Raw genomic sequence first — 18,122 nt, forward strand, 5'->3', positions numbered from 1 at the left:
ACACACTTTGGCTGAAGAGCATCTAAGTCACTTTTTCATTATATGCCAATAAGACAAATACTTTCACTTCAGAATTCAACTTTGGGTACATCCCCCTTTTCAGCAGTCTAAACCAACCCCTGGGAGGAGTTTTGGTTCTGCATAAGCTGAAACAAGCATGCTCCACCCTGTTTCTCCCAATAAATGTATTTCTCCCAATAAATAAATCTCTTCAGCTATAGCCTGAAGAGAATGCATGCAATAGTTATTTCAGGGCCTTGGAAAGTAAAGAGTAGCTGAGGCACTTCTCTAATAATCAGTGGTGTTAAGCTTTTCTTCATATGTTTCTTGACTACATGTATGTCTTCTTTTGAGAAGTGTCTATTCATTTCCTTTGCTCACTTTTTAATGTTTTTTTTTTTTTTTCTTGTAAATTTGCTTAAGTTCCTTGTAGATTCTGGACATTGGACCTTTGTCAGATGAATAGATTACAAAAATTTTCTCCCATTCTGTAGGTTGTTTGTTCTGATTATATTTTCTTTTGCTGTGCAGAAGCTCTTTAGTTTAATTAGATCCCACTTGTCAATTTTTGCTTTTGTTGCAATTGCTTTTGGCAATTTCTTCATAAAATCTTTGCCCATGCCTATGTCCTGAATGGTATTGTCTACATTTTCTTCTAAGGGTTTTATAGTTTGGGTTTTACATTTAAGTCTTTAATCGATCTTGAGTTAATTTTTGTATAAGGTGTAAGGAAGGGGTCCAGTTTCAATTTTCTGCACATGGCTACCCAGTTCTCCCAGCCATTATTCCCAGAAAACTAACACAGGAACAGAAAACCAAACACCACAGTTCTCACTTACAAGTGGGAGCTGAACAATGAGAACACATGGACACAGCGAGGGGAGCACCACACACTGGGGCCTGTTGGGGGAGGGCAGGGTGGGGAGACCATCAGGAAAAATAGCTGATGCATGCCATTAATACCTAGGCGATGGGTTGATACGTGCAGCAAACCACCACGGCACACGTTTACATACGTAACAAACGTGCACATCTTGCATAGGTACCCTGGAACTCAAAAAAAAAAAAAAAACAGTAGCAGGTGGATTGAGGAAAACCGAGACTGGAAGCACCACTGAACTAACCGTGAATTTACCATTTTTTGCCTGCAGTGCTTCCCAGCTTGGTGTAGGAAGAAAGCCAAAAGTGGACATCAGTGCAAACGAGCGAACTCCAGGAGAAGCCCCCTAGTTCAGGTTGGAGGAGGAGCAGAGAGTCCCTTAGCAGCAACAGTGGACCCATGAGGAAGGGGAATCTTTCTTTCCCATCAGAGGAGTTGTAGTCCCCCAAGAGGGTGGGCAGATCCCTGTTGCTTTTTTCTTTCCCTGTACTCTCACTTCTTGGTTGTGGACATGCAGACAGGCACAGGAAGTATATGAAAGAGTAGAATAGATAAAGCTCAAGATTTCCAGGGAAGGGAAGACCCGAGGGAAGCAGTAAGTGCAAGAGAGATGGTGAAGAGGGAAATGTGGAAGAAAGCAACCTCACAGCGTTGTTTATTAACTCCTGGGCTCACCCCTACGTGTGTACACGTGGATCTGATCCTCAATAGCAGGCTAAGACTTTGAGAACTGAACTAAGCGACAGACCACTGCACAGGCCCGAGCCTGGCCAATGGGTAGCACACCCACTGCTATTGGAGGAGCACTGCGAAGGATCTGAACACTGAAGCAGCAGTGGAATGGCAGACACGATCTACACAGGCTGACTGTAACTTACGGACTGCATCCAACTAGGTAAACTGTCTGCTGAAACAAAGAGTATAAAAATTTCCCATAAGATTTAAACAAGACCCAGGATGTCATAATATCCAAAACATCTATGACACAATCTAATATTACTCTTCAGCACAGAAAGAACCAGGAAAATCCCAATGTGCATTGCAAAAAACAACCAACAAATGTTTATACTGAGATAACAAAAAGCTCCAATAAATGTTTCAATACTCTTGAAATAAGTGGAAAAAAAAATTTCAACAAAGAAAAGATATAAAGAAGAATCCAACATTACAACTGAAAAACACAACATTCAAAATAAAAAACTCATTGGTGGGCTCAAAGGCAGAATGGAGATGACAGAAAAAGTCAGTGAACTTGAACACAGGTCAACTGAAATGATCCAATCTGAAAAGCAAAGAAAAAAGAATTTATCAAAAAATAAAAATAGGTAAACAGAGCCTCAAGGAAGTGTGAGACAATACTAAAATATATAACTTTCATGTAATTATAGTCCCAGAAGGAGAGAGGAAAGACTATAGTGCAGACAAAAAACCCAAAAATTAGCAAACAATGGCAGAAAACTTCCCAAATCCAGAGGAAGACAAAAGCCTATGAATTTGAGAAGCCTGGCAAAACCCAAACAGGTTAACCCCAAGAAATCCATGCCAAGGCATATTGTAAAGCCAATGTATTGAATGTAAAGCTGAAAATGAAGTTTTAAAAGGAGAAGAGAGATCAAGTAAAATAGATGTGATGAGTGAAAAAAAAGAGAAAAAGGGGTTAAACAGATTGACAAACATATGTCTCATGTGCAGAAGTCTGGTGCACCAAGAAACTAACTCCAGTATAACTAGCTTTGGCCACTTGCTCTCATATTCAAACACATGAGAAGTCAAATTCCAAGCCATCAAACTGACTGAGCAGACCCCCTCTTAGCCATGGGGACCCCAGAGAAACCTTGGAAATCAAGTTCCTGGACATGACAGGATGGGAGGTAGGACATGCTTTCTTATACTCCCTCCTTTGCTAACTGTCACGGTTTTCATTCCTCAGGGTTCAATAGAAACCAGCCCATTGGAAAGACTTGCTTCACCTCTGATTTCAACCAACTGTGACTGCCCCTACCTTCTGCGGTTTCCACACAAAGGACCAGCATTGCCTCCTGATAAGGAACCATCGACCGTGGAGTGGTTCTGGCCAATCTACAGGGTGCACAGTGAATGTTTCCATGTCCTCTGCTTCACCTTTTGACATCAGAGGGCCAAAAACTCTACCCTTGCATCATGCTAACCCTGCCAGTTTTTGTTAATGCAACCCATGAATAGGCATAAGCTCAACTGTGCATGCTCATGTTTCTCCTCTCATACATATTCATGACTCCTCCTATAGCTTATTAAATATGCACATTCAGCCACTCAGTTCAGCATAAATTTCTGCTCCCTTTTCCCCTCCCTTAATGTGTCTGCTTCTGGCTTCTGGCTGGAGGCTACACTTCCCAGCCTGTCAGAATGGCCACGCTGCAGGCCTTATAAAAAATAAAGCTCTCCTTTCCAAATTTACAAACCTTGTCATTCTTCAGTTGACACATGCATCAGAATCACAGACATAAAAAACCCGATTGCAGGGCCTCATCCCCAGATTTTCTGGTTCAGTAGGTCTAGGACGGGTCCTGGGAATTTGCATTTCTAACAAGTTCTCAGGTAATGCTGATGTTGATGACATACTTGGAGGACCACTAGCTTTAGGTATAGTCTTTTAAGAAGAGTTAGGTCTTTGACATTAAAAAATAGCTGTTGAATCAGCCCACATACAAGTGACAGATGTCACATTTGCACATCTCTAATCTGAGGAAGACATATGATGAACGCTTAGGGTCAAGTGCAGGTGAGTCAGTGGAGGAACAGACATTGATATCTGCTGACAGATAAAAGGTCTCCTCTGTTAACTGGATACCTTGACTAAACCACTGGGAGATCTGTTTCTCTTTGTAGTTCCACCAAAATTCTTCTTTAATTTGTCAGTGAACAACTCACAGCAGCCCTCCAGCAGATGAAAATTTTATCAAAGTCTCCTCAGCACCACTCTGCAGACAATCATCTGTTCCCTCTGAGTACTTGAATAGATGAAAATATATTTTGGCACACAAGCATAACACATTCAAATGTGCCCAAGTATAAATTTCCCAGATGCCAATTCTGTAGCACTTCTAAAAGAAGAGATGAACAGTCAATGGATCTGACAAACAAGTAAGACCAAAGGAGCCCACTTATGTGAATGGAAAAATTAATTGCATTTAACAACTATCAGCTTTAAAATAACATATTACAGTCAAAAGAAAAAAAAAGTAATTAAAATAAGAGAGAAGAGTTCCTAGCAATTATAGGACAAAAGCTGAAATACTGTTTCAATTGCAACCCATCTGACTGTTGTATCATTTCATATTAAGTATATAAAACAGAAAAAAGAAAAAAAATCTAGGGTCTAAGCCACTACCAAGAAGAGCTCAAGTTCTGTGGACTAGTGTCATGATCAAATTCACATTTTCTTCTTGGTAAAATTCACACTTTCTTGAAGAACTGGCTCCTCTTTCTTTGGAATCCTATGTAATCACAGTATGGAATGAGCTTTGGAGAATACACTAATTGAAGAGCATGTTAGATATAATGTTACATATCCCATCACTATTTCTGGAAGAACTGAAAAAAGAGGAGAAAAACTTCAGGCAATACACATTATATATGTCATCACAATTAATGTTCACAATAATAGCAAAGGTTTTCATTTGAGTGAAGACACTAACAGATGAAAACATTTCCTATAATTTAAGGTGGGGAAACAGTTTATGCAATCTGACATAAGTGAGGCAGTTAACTGATACAGAAAAATAATTTGCCCTCAATGGTGACAATCTGCTAAATTTAGATAAATCTCCTATTAGTTGGCATTTACATGTATGGTAAGTAATTTAGATAAGGAAGTGATAATTATTACCAGTGTTTTTTAATGGGACAGCCTAAATAACACATTTCCAAATGAACAGAAATTTACTAAAATAAAGAGACATCTGAATACCAAATATCAGCAATAAACTGGAAAGGGGTAGTGGAAAGGTAGGAAGCTGCTGGTAGTGTACGGTGAACCAGTAATCCAGTCAACTGCGGAGTTAATATGGCTAGGAATCGTTGTGACTTCAGTTACCATGCAGCCGCAGTCTCTCTTCTTGACATCGTTTACTTCTATAAAAGGAAAACGCTGCTTGGGTCTGCCTCAAAAGGTTTTTATTTTATTTTATTTTTTATTTTTTGATCTGATCAATGGGCCAAACACCAGTGAGGTCCATTCTGAGGACCAAGAAACAATGGGTCAGAAAGGGTCCTAGGCCAACAACCACTCCAATTAACCAGAAACTGGGATGAGGACAGCAAACGTGGGAAACCAGGATTATCTGGACTTAATGATCTGAGGGCTGCAGGTGTGACCTAACCTGGCTTAGAGAGCTAACGAGATGAAACAGCGCACACATTAAGTTATAATTATTTAAGTTTCAGAGAAATAATGCATGAATTTGGGCACGAATGATAATGAATGGTCTGCTGTAATTATTTTTGGACAGGGGTCATGGGTGAGGGCTAGGGGATGAAGGGCTGATCCAATATGGTAAGTATATAGCTACCTAAGACCCATTTCCAAGAGACTTGGCTGCTATCTGTTAATTCAAATCTGACTTTGTAGAAATTAACTAAGCGGGGGGGGCGGAGCAAGATGGCCGAATAGGAGCAGCTCCAGTCTCCAACTCCCAGCGCGAGCGACACAGAAGACCGGTGATTTCTGCATTTTCAACCAAGGTACTGGGTTTATCTCACTGGGGAGTGCCGGACGATCGGTGCTGGTCAGCTGCTGCAGCCCGACCAGCGAGAGCTGAAGCAGGGCGAGGCATTGCCTCACCTGGGAAGCGCAAGGGGGAAGGGAATCCCTTTTCCTAGCCAGGGGGACTGAGACACACAACACCTGGAAAATCGGGTAACTCCCACCCCAATACTGCGCTTTAAGGAAACAGGCACACCAGGAGATCATATCCCACACCTGGCCGGGAGGGTCCCACACCCACGGAGCCTCCCTCATTGCTAGCACAGCAGTTTGCAATCTACCGGCAAGGCAGCAGCGAGGCTGGGGGAGGGGCGCCCGCCATTGCTGAGGCTTAAGTAGGTAAACAAAGCTGCTGGGAAGCTCGAACTGGGTGGAGCTCACAGCAGCTCAAGGAAACCTGCCTGTCTCTGTAGACTCCACCTCTGGGGACAGGGCACAGTAAACAATAACAAATGCAGCAGAAAGCTCTGCAGATGCAAACGACTCTGTCTGACAGCTTTGAAGAGAGCAGTGGATCTCCCAACACGGAGGTTGAGATTTGAGAAGGGACAGACTCCCTGCTCAAGTGGGTCCCTGACCCCTGAGTAGCCTAACTGGGAGACTCCCCCACTAGGGGCAGTCTGACACCCCACACCTCACAGGGTGGAGTACACCCCTGAGAGGAAGCTTCCAAAGCAAGAATCAGACAGGTACACTTGCTGTTCAGAAATATTCTATCTTCTGCAGCCTCTGCTGCTGATACCCAGGCAAACAGGGTCTGGAGTGGACCTCAAGCAATCTCCAACAGACCTACAGCTGAGGGTCCTGACTGTTAGAAGGAAAACTATCAACAGGAAGGACACCTACACCAAAACCCCATCAGTACATCAACATCATCAAAGACCAGAGGCAGTTAAAACCACAAAGATGGGGAAAAAGCAGGGCAGAAAAGCTGGAAATTCAAAAAATAAGAGCGCATCTCCCCCGGCAAAGGAGCGCAGCTCATCGCCAGCAACGGATCAAAGCTGGACGGAGAATGACTTTGACGAGATGAGAGAAGAAGGCTTCAGTCCATCAAATTTCTCAGAGCTAAAGGAGGAATTACATACCCAGCGCAAAGAAACTAAAAATCTTGAAAAAAAAGTGGAAGAATTGATGGCTAGAGTAATTCATGCAGAGAAGGTCATAAACGAAATGAAAGAGATGAAAACCATGACACGAGAAATACGTGACAAATGCACAAGCTTCAGTAACCGACTCGATCAACTGGAAGAAAGAGTATCAGCGATTGAGGATCAAATGAATGAAATGAAGCGAGAAGAGAAACCAAAAGAAAAAAGAAGAAAAAGAAATGAACAAAGCCTGCAAGAAGTATGGGATTATGTAAAAAGACCAAATCTACATCTGATTGGGGTGCCTGAAAGTGAGGGGGAAAATGGAACCAAGTTGGAAAACACTCTTCAGGATATCATCCAGGAGAACTTCCCCAACCTAGTAGGGCAGGCCAACATTCAAATCCAGGAAATACAGAGAACGCCACAAAGATACTCCTCGAGAAGAGCAACTCCAAGACACATAATTGCCAGATTCACCAAAGTTGAAATGAAGGAAAAAATCTTAAGGGCAGCCAGAGAGAAAGGTCGGGTTACCCACAAAGGGAAGCCCATCAGACTAACAGCAGATCTCTCGGCAGAAACTCTACAAGCCAGAAGAGAGTGGGGGCCAATATTCAACATTCTTAAAGAAAAGAATTTTAAACCCAGAATTTCATATCCAGCCAAACTAAGTTTCATAAGTGAAGGAGAAATAAAATCCTTTACAGATAAGCAAATGCTTAGAGATTTTGTCACCACTAGGCCTGCCTTACAAGAGACCCTGAAGGAAGCACTCAACATGGAAAGGAACAACTGGTACCAGCCATTGCAAAAACATGCCAAATGTAAAGACCATCGAGGCTAGGAGGAAACTGCATCAACTAACGAGCAAAATAACCAGTTAATATCATAATGGCAGGATCAAGTTCACACATAACAATCTTAACCTTAAATGTAAATGGACTAAATGCTCCAATTAAAAGACACAGACTGGCAAACTGGATAAAGAGTCAAGACCCATCAGTCTGCTGTATTCAGGAGACCCATCTCACACGCAGAGACATACATAGGCTCAAAATAAAGGGATGGAGGAAGATTTACCAAGCAAATGGAGAACAAAAAAAAGCGGGGGTTGCAATACTAGTCTCTGATAAAACAGACTTTAAACCATCAAAGATCAAAAGAGACAAAGAAGGCCATTACATAATGGTAAAAGGATCAATTCAACAGGAAGAGCTAACTATCCTAAATATATATGCACCCAATACAGGAGCACCCAGATTCATAAAGCAAGTCCTTAGAGACTTACAAAGAGACTTAGACTCCCATACAATAATAATGGGAGACTTCAACACTCCACTGTCAACATTAGACAGATCAACGAGACAGAAAGTTAACAAGGATATCCAGGAATTGAACTCATCTCTGCAGCAAGCAGACCTAATAGACATCTATAGAACTCTCCACCCTAAATCAACAGAATATACATTCTTCTCAGCACCACATCGTACTTACTCCAAAATTGACCACATAATTGGAAGTAAAGCACTCCTCAGCAAATGTACAAGAACAGAAATTATAACAAACTGTCTCTCAGACCACAGTGCAATCAAACTAGAACTCAGGACTAAGAAACTCAATCAAAACCGCTCAACTACATGGAAACTGAACAACCTGCTCCTGAATGACTACTGGGTACATAACGAAATGAAGGCAGAAATAAAGATGTTCTTTGAAACCAATGAGAACAAAGATACAACATACCAGAATCGCTGGGACACATTTAAAGCAGTGTGTAGAGGGAAATTTATAGCACTAAATGCCCACAAGAGAAAGCTGGAAAGATCTAAAATTGACACTCTAACATCGCAATTAAAAGAACTAGAGAAGCAAGAGCAAACACATTCGAAAGCTAGCAGAAGGCAAGAAATAACTAAGATCAGAGCAGAACTGAAGGAGATAGAGACACAAAAAACCCTCCAAAAAATCAGTGAATCCAGGAGTTGGTTTTTTGAAAAGATCAACAAAATTGACAGACCACTAGCAAGACTAATAAAGAAGAAAAGAGAGAAGAATCAAATCGATGCAATTGAAAATGATAAAGGGGATATCACCACCAACCCCACAGAAATACAAACTACCATCAGAGAATACTATAAATACCTCTACGCAAATAAACTAGAAAATCTAGAAGAAATGGATAATTTCCTGGACACTTACACTCTTCCAAGACTAAACCAGGAAGAAGTTGAATCCCTGAATAGACCAATAGCAGGCTCTGAAATTGAGGCAATAATTAATAGCCTACCAACCAAAAAAAGTCCAGGACCAGATGGATTCACAGCTGAATTCTACCAGAGGTACAAGGAGGAGTTGGTACCATTCCTTCTGAAACTATTCCGATCAATAGAAAAAGAGGGAATCCTCCCTAACTCATTTTATGAGGCCAACATCATCCTGATACCAAAGCCTGGCAGAGACACAACAAAAAAAGAGAATTTTAGACCAATATCCCTGATGAACATCGATGCAAAAATCCTCAATAAAATACTGGCAAACCGGATTCAGCAACACATCAAAAAGCTTATCCACCATGATCAAGTGGGCTTCATCCCTGGGATGCAAGGCTGGTTCAACATTCGCAAATCAATAAACATAATCCAGCATATAAACAGAACCAAAGACAAGAACCACATGATTATCTCAATAGATGCAGAAAAGGCTTTTGACAAAATTCAACAGCCCTTCATGCTAAAAACGCTCAATAAATTCGGTATTGATGGAACGTACCTCAAAATAATAAGAGCTATTTATGACAAACCCACAGCCAATATCATACTGAATGGGCAAAATCTGGAAAAATTCCCTTTGAAAACTGGCACAAGACAGGGATGCCCTCTCTCACCACTCCTATTCAACATAGTGTTGGAAGTTCTGGCTAGGGCAATCAGGCAAGATAAAGAAATCAAGGGTATTCAGTTAGGAAAAGAAGAAATCAAATTGTCCCTCTTTGCAGATGACATGATTGTATATTTAGAAAACCCCATTGTCTCAGCCCAAAATTTCCTTAAGCTGATAAGCAACTTCAGCAAAGTCTCAGGATACAAAATTAATGTGCAAAAATCACAAGCATTCTTATACACCAGTAACAGACAAACAGAGAGCCAAATCAGGAATGAACTTCCATTCACAATTGCTTCAAAGAGAATAAAATACCTAGGAATCCAACTTACAAGGGATGTAAAGGACCTCTTCAAGGAGAACTACAAACCACTGCTCAGTGAAATAAAAGAGGACACAAACAAATGGAAGAACATACCATGCTCATGGATAGGAAGAATTAATATCGTGAAAATGGCCATACTGCCCAAGGTAATTTATAGATTCAATGCCATCCCCATCAAGCTACCAATTACTTTCTTCACAGAATTGGAAAAAACTGCTTTAAAGTTCATATGGAACCAAAAAAGAGCCCACATCTCCAAGACAATCGTAAGTCAAAAGAACAAAGCTGGAGGCATCACGCTACCTGACTTCAAACTATACTACAAGGCTACAGTAACCAAAACAGCATGGTACTGGTACCAAAACAGAGATATAGACCAATGGAACAGAACAGAGTCCTCAGAAATAATACCACACATCTACAGCCATCTGATCTTTGACAAACCTGAGAGAAACAAGAAATGGGGAAAGGATTCCCTATTTAATAAATGGTGCTGGGAAAATTGGCTAGCCATAAGTAGAAAGCTGAAACTGGATCCTTTCCTTACTCCTTATACGAAAATTAATTCAAGATGGATTAGAGACTTAAATGTTAGACCTAATACCATAAAAATCCTAGAGGAAAACCTAGGTAGTACCATTCAGGACATAGGCATGGGCAAAGACTTCATGTCTAAAACACCGAAAGCAACAGCAGCAAAAGCCAAAATTGACAAATGGGATCTAATTAAACTAAAGAGCTTCTGCACAGCAAAAGAAACTACCATCAGAGTGAACAGGCAACCTACAGAATGGGAGAAAATTTTTGCAATCTACTCATCTGACAAAGGGCTAATATCCAGAACCTACAAAGAACTCAAACAAATTTACAAGAAAAAAACAAACAACCCCATCAAAAAGTGGGCAAAGGATCTGAACAGACATTTCTCAAAAGAAGACATTCATACAGCCAACAGACACATGAAAAAATGCTCATCATCACTGGCCATCAGAGAAATGCAAATCAAAAGCACAATGAGATACCATCTCACACCAGTTAGAATGGCAATCATTAAAAAGTCAGGAAACAACAGGTGCTGGAGAGGATGTGGAAAAATAGGAACACTTTTACACTGTTGGTGGGATTGTAAACTAGTTCAACCATTATGGAAAACAGTATGGCGATTCCTCAAGGATCTAGAACTAGATGTACCATATGACCCAGCCATCCCATTACTGGGTATATACCCAAAGGATTATAAATTATGCTGCTATAAAGACACATGCACACGTATGTTTATTGCGGCACTATTCACAATAGCAAAGACTTGGAATCAACCCAAATGTCCATCAGTGACAGATTGGATTAAGAAAATGTGGCACATATACACCATGGAATACTATGCAGCCATAAAAAAGGATGAGTTTGTGTCCTTTGTAGGGACATGGATGCAGCTGGAAACCATCATTCTTAGCAAACTATCACAAGAACAGAAAACCAAACACCGCATGTTCTCACTCATAGGTGGGAACTGAACAATGAGATCACTTGGACTCAAGAAGGGGAACATCACACACCGGGGCCGATCATGGGGAGAGGGGAGGGGGGAGGGATTGCATTGGGATTTATACCTGATGTAAATGACGAGGTGATGGGTGCAGCACACCAACATGGCACAAGTATACATATGTAACAAACCTGCACGTTATGCACATATACCCTACAACTTAAAGTATAATAATAATAAATAAATTAAAAAAAAAAAAGACAAAAAAAATTAACTAAGTGAAGGCAGGACTATGCAGAAATGTGCTAAAAATTTTACTTAAAAACTGTTTTATTTTATATTTAATGCTGTTCCCCATTTATTATGTTTTAACGAAGTTCATATGCTTTTTTTTCCTTTAGCTTTTTGTTTTCTTACAGATATAGTTGAAAATCCATTTGTAGCTCCACCTGATATAACCCTCTCCTTCTTCTCCAGTGGGTAAGCACTATTCTGATAAAAGAATGTATCTATCTCATTCATGTCTTTTATTTTTACTACATATTTTCATTTTTTTTTTTTTTTTTTTTTTTTTTTTTTTTTGAGACAGAGTCTTGCTCTGTCGCCCAGTCTGGGGTGCAGTGGCCGGATCTCAGCTCACTGCAAGCTCTGCCTCCCGGGTTTAGACCATTCTCCTGCCTCAGCCTCCCGAGTAGCTGGGACTACAGGCGCCCGCCACCTCGCCCGGCTAGTTTTTTGTATTTTTTAGTAGAGACAGGGTTTCACCGTGTTAGCCAGGATGGTCTCGATCTCCTGACCTCGTGATCCGCCCGTCTCGGCCTCCCAAAGTGCTGGGATTACAGGCTTGAGCCACTGCGCCCGGCCTATTTTTACTACATATTTTCATAACCAGAAACACTATATCACATCATTTTGTGTTTTAAAAACATGTTCCAGTCCTCATTTTAATAATCCACAAACATCATGAAAGGTTAAGTAAAGAATTCTAATCCTTAATTTCTGAAGGACTATAGACATTTTTTCTTTAATGAGATCTTTCAGTCTTAAAGTATCTGTAATTAAAAGAAAAGTTACCATCTTGCTTCTTTTGTACAATGCCTTGAAACAAAGTCATCTCGTATTTTATTGCCCTAAGACGTGCTAATGACATTTACATTCACTGCACAGCGTTTTAACACCTTCAAACATAGTATTTTTATGTTAATTTCATTAACAGTGATACTGAGAAAGCTGTTCAGTAGCACAGCAGAATGCCAGAGGAACTCAAGCCCATCAAATCCGAAGATCATGGCACCCTGCTAATAAAACAATTAAGAGCATCCCGCAGGGAAAGACAATTCTGACAATTAACCTTCAATGCCAATTAGTACCAGTACTTTCTGAGGAAAAGTCATACTTTCAAAGGAAGATAAAAAATTTAGTTCCTAACCTGAATCATTAACCAGAATAGGCATATTATTTAAATGAACTCTCAGTTTAGGAAAAAGTTTAAGATCAAAAACCACTTAATAAAAATACTATGTGGGAGACACATTATTTATTTACCATGCCTCATTTCACAAGACAATTAGAGAGGTAATCATAGCTATATAAACAATTTCTTCTAACTAAATAAATAAGCAAACAAGCTTTACTGAAGGCAGTGGGGAAGGTAGAAGGATAACCCCAAAATTAAATTTTAAGTTCTAGACAGTGTCAGTGTGTGTGCTCTAAAAGTTCCTTTTTCTTTTTGGTGTCTGGAATTCAGTACTGATTTTATCACAGAAATAGCATTACATGCTAGCTTCTCAGCAAATCCACAAGAGACTATTTTATCCATAACACAGCAGGAACATTGCTGGTAAATATAATCTACTCAGCATCAAGTGGCCAGGGTTGTAGGTGGTGGGAGCTCCAGGAGCTCCAGAGAAGAGTGGCTGTGGCAGAGAACTATTCCAAAATAGTTCAAAAGTGGGGGGCAACAAAGCCAGGTGGATCCAGCAGCCAGTATGGATGTTTGGGGGCTATTTGTGATTTAAGAACTGCTTATACTAAAGAATTCCCCCAAAGTAATCTCAGTTCTATATAACTATAATATGTTTGGAATTTGTATACATAACTCAACACAGTTCAACAAATGTATACATTAAAAACTTTCAGTGTTTTACTAATAGATGACAATTCAAACACAAGAGGGATATTGCATAAGCAGAAGTCCCAAGATGGAAATATATTTTTCCAAATGAAAACAAATCAAATGAAATTAGAATCTAACTCCTCAAATTATATTTTAGCACAACAAAACTATACTACAATTTCTTCAAAAAGTTAATAAGCACACATAGTAAAAAGACACTCCAATGAAAATAGAGATTAAAACATATTATAAAACAATAAACATCAAAACTGTGTGATACCAGTTCAAAAATGAAAACACAGAGTACTGGAACAGGAAGGCCAAGAAATAGACATAATGCTGTATGTGTTTTCATTTTAGGTAAAGCGAGTTTCTTCAAAAGGGAGATGACTATAAGCAGGGAAAGGTTATAATAAATGGCATACCAATATGGGGAAGAAAAAAGTTGGAGCTACGCTTTATAAACCAATGAACCCCAGGTGTATTAAACAAATATTTCAAAAAAAATTCTGAAAAATAAAATAATTAAATCACAGGGAAAACAAACGTTGACTAGTTCTGTGGCAGAGTTTAAAATTACCAAAGAAAACACAAACAACAGATTAAAGCACATGAAAAGTTGATTTTAAAAGTAACAAAATTACATTTACGTAGAAAACACTACAAGAGTGACAAAATAACTAAAATCAAATATGAGAAAGCAGTTACAAGGAGTTACAATGTTTTATGGAGTGTACACTCAATCAGGGGAAAACACACATGCTTTACTTCCCACGATTCTGAGAGGCAATAGTGACCTTGTTCTACTCATGTATTAATAATTTTGAAAACCAGTACAATCCTCTTGTAAAAATCCTGTAACAATAAACAAAGTGATTATAACAAGGTTACTTCCTTCTGACCTAACTGAAGGAGATGCAGCCAGTATATGGAGCTCCACTGTGTACATTCCTCTCTCCCTGGGAAAAGGAGACAGTCTGTCATCATAACTCTGTACCAGTCTGTACCAGCCTCTGCTGCCTGAAGGAACAGCAGCAGGACCTCTGTCTGAGGTTCCCACAGAGAACAGACAGGTGATGTGACTACAGTCTAGACTCCATGTACAGGATTCACTGAAGGGGTTGTCAGTAAATCGTGTTTTAACGGTGTATCTTCCCATTACTCCTGCTGTCAGCACTAGAACCTGTGAGTTTCCAAGCGTGGACTGCCTCTGAAGAGCCCTACATGGTGACCTCTCATCTGCCAGCCAATTATGGCCACTTTCTGGGCTGAAGGCAGATATAGCCTCCCACCACGACTAATCCTGCTGCCTGGAAATAACCTGCCACTCCATTCTACATTGCCAGAGCCCTTGTCCCATTGCAAAAAAGCAGGAAATGCTGCATTGGTAATAATCACTGAGGGATCACTGAGTGCTCACTGCTTTGGGCTGGTCATCTACAACTGCTGACCTCTGATCTTCCTGGCCAGCTCCAGAGTACTCACATATTTCCCCTGCTCAACTTACCTTTATAAAGTTGAAAAAACAGATGGAGAGATGAATGGGCGGGTGGATGGATGTGGATGTGTACCCAGGTTGGTGCTCCATCAGCTGCTGTTAGAGCATCTTTGACGGACATTATGCACTTCCTCCAAAAGCATAACGTCCTTGGTCCACGCTATGTCTCCTTCATTTCTGAGGTACCTCCCTGCAACTGACTTCTGCTTACAAACTTGGCTAACCCAAAATAAACTACGTGCTTTCCAGCCCCCATCTCTCCAATTCCTACGTCACAACAGACTCAATTATATAGTGCGCAACCATTAAAAACTGTAATTATAAAGACTATGTATAACATATGACATACAAAAAGGGGCCTAAACATGCCAATGTCTTTCCTTCCCTCATTCTTACATAGTTCATCCCAAAAACTATTAGGCAGGCAAGAGCAAAGTAGGCATCAGCATGAGAGTGGAGGCAAATGGCATGGGCTGAGAAAAGTTTCTGCACTACGGAAGGGTGAGGGCCGTGATAGCCAAGCATAGCCATGCTCGTGGTCTGAGCAAGAAGAGGAGGGTCCCAGTGTGAGGAGGAGGGCAGAATAACAGTATATGGTTTACATAATGGAAGCCAGGTTCATCACTGTCAGAAAAAGGAGCTAGGAATAAGTGAGAAAACTATAATTAACCCTATGGTATTGGGTTGGGATTAGAAGTATTGGTGTATTGGTATAAACTCCTCCTTAGCAATATAGATACTGAAATACAGATATTTCAAACTACCAATATAAATAGATATAGAAGTACAGTTGTAAAAGTTGTACACAAACACAAACACACACACATTTTCCTAGCTCTGTTCACAGAAAGGATATGGAAGCAGTGACACTCCAGTAGCAATGAACACACCTGGTTGCTAAATATCATTCTGTACCAAAAGGAACCAGGGCTCCTTGGAGAATTGGTTAGCTTGAGGAAAGTACAAGATGAGTCTGGAATATCTTGTGTCAGAAAGTAATGAAGTGCTTACAGAACAATGAGGACAAGTGAAAGGACACGAGAGCCAGCTTGAAGAAACAGTGGCCAAATCTAGGACAACTTGATATTGAAATAAATAATGACAAAAAACAGACCAAAACCTAGTAAATAAAATTGCAAGCTGTGTGACCCTTTAAATAGATAAATGGCAAGAAGAGAAAGTTCTTACAATGAAAATCCAACTAATAAGTGTAGAAAGAATGATGAATTTTTTTTTAAATCACAATTTGGCAACAACCATCAGAATAACAATTAATTCAGCCAAAAAAAAAAAAAAAAAAAAAAACTGCATTCTAAAACCAGTGGGTGAAAGTGGTAATATTCCATAATGGAATGGAAAATTTACAATATCAAAGTACCCTCAATCTCAAAGTACTTTCCCACACACTTACTAATAACAAAGAAGAAAAGAGTAACTCCCCACTGGGGAGGCCTGGCAGCTGCACCTTAGTTGAGTGATCAAAGTGAACATCATCAGTCATGGGACAAATAGAAACTGTATAATGAGATATGAGAAAAACAGCATCATTTCTCTGATATTCCTGCCAAAGATGCATATTAGTCTAATCATAAGGGGACATAGTCCATTCTCACACTTCTATAAAGAACTACTTGAGACTGCGTAATTTATGGAGAAAAGAGGTTTAATTGATTTCCAGTTCCACAGGCTTACCAGGAAGCATGACTGGGAGGCCTCAGGAAACTTACAGTCATGGCAGAAGGCAAAGGGGAAGCAAGGCATGTCTTCTCATGGCAACAGGAGAGGGGGTCGGGGGGAAGCGCCGCACACTTTTAAATCATCAGATCTCACAAGAACTCACTCACTATCAAGAGAACAGCATGGGGGAAATCCACCCCCATGATCCAATCACCTCCCACCAGGTCCCTCCTCCAATATTGGGAATTACAATTCAACATGAGATCTGGGTGGGGACACAGGGCCAAAACATATCAACAGACGAATCCTACATTTATGTAGAGGGACATTCTACAACATATCTGACCTACTGTTTACAAAACTGCCAAAGTCATAAAAGTCCCTCCTCTGATATTGGGAATTACAATTCAACATGAGATTTGGGTGGGGACACAGAGCCAAACCATATCAACAGGTGAATCCTACACTTATGTAGAGGGACATTCTACAACATCTCTGACCTACTGTTTTCAAAACTGCCAAAGTCATCAAAGTCTAGGAAAGGTCAAGGAAAAGTTCAGGACTGAAAGAGAATAGAGAGAGGTAACAACCAAATGCCAGACAGGAATAGGATTAAATATGGGACCCACAAGGAACACTGTTGGGACAAATGGCACGACTTGAATGAGGTCTGAGGATCCAATGGTAGAAATGTATCAGTGTTAGTGTCCTAATGTAGATGTTAGTGTTTAAAGGAAATACACAATGAAGTATTTAAGGATGGCAGGACACTATTTACTTTCCAATAATTTTGAAATTAAAAAGTTCTTGGTACTATTCTTGCAACTTTTCTATGATATTCAAATTATTTTCAAAACAAAAAATAGACATGATACCAAATCCTCTATGTATGTTACAATTATAACTATTAAGATGAATATAAATAATAGAAATAAAATTATTAAAAGAAACCATTGTGTTAAGGTTTTGCATTTGAGGGGTACTTTTTAACTTAAAAAATTCCTTTAATGTCTTATTTCCGTAAGAACAACTTTTCAGATAATTGTTCACATTTAATTAAACAAGACAATGGGTATTATAAAAAAGTCCTCCCGCCAAACAGAAGAGGAACAGCCTATTGAAGCAGTCTCACCCTTTTTATACCTAATCAGCAATTAATTCTAAGAGGCACATGTTCCCCCATTGCCTAGCTAACTTGTTTTCTCACAACAATATATACAAAGATCTCTGAAAATTAAAATGAGATACCTTGATTTAGATGTGTGGCTTCCATGATCTGAACACCATTCACAGAGCACTGGGACCCACTCAAGGGTATCAGAGTCACTGTCCCCCCGATATTTTCAAAGATGCAATGCTCACTCTCCAGGTCAAGGCCATGAAGAACTAAAGTGGAAAAACAAAGTAGAAAGAATTTTTCCC

At 39.9% G+C, this 18,122-nt stretch overlaps 3 protein-coding genes across 8 annotated transcripts in view; 1 reads left to right on the forward strand and 2 right to left on the reverse strand.

The window, feature by feature from the left end:
- LOC126929186 (eukaryotic initiation factor 4A-I-like) overlaps positions 1-18,122 on the reverse strand; it is a 515,423-nt gene that overhangs the window by 232,074 nt on the left and 265,227 nt on the right. The gene's annotated exons all lie outside the window — the stretch shown is intronic.
- KIF16B (kinesin family member 16B) overlaps positions 1-18,122 on the reverse strand; it is a 315,708-nt gene that overhangs the window by 144,865 nt on the left and 152,721 nt on the right. For all 6 annotated transcript variants that reach the window (XM_050745331.1, XM_050745330.1, XM_050745327.1 and 3 more), the window contains one exon: positions 17,949-18,086. In XM_050745331.1, coding sequence (XP_050601288.1) covers positions 17,949-18,086 — 138 coding nt within the window. The remainder of the gene's footprint in view (positions 1-17,948; positions 18,087-18,122) is intronic.
- DSTN (destrin, actin depolymerizing factor) overlaps positions 1-18,122 on the forward strand; it is a 1,228,633-nt gene that overhangs the window by 33,388 nt on the left and 1,177,123 nt on the right. The window lies entirely within an intron of this gene.

This window comes from Macaca thibetana, chromosome 10 (genome assembly GCF_024542745.1).
Source record: "Macaca thibetana thibetana isolate TM-01 chromosome 10, ASM2454274v1, whole genome shotgun sequence".
Classification (NCBI taxonomy): Eukaryota; Metazoa; Chordata; class Mammalia; order Primates; family Cercopithecidae; genus Macaca; species Macaca thibetana.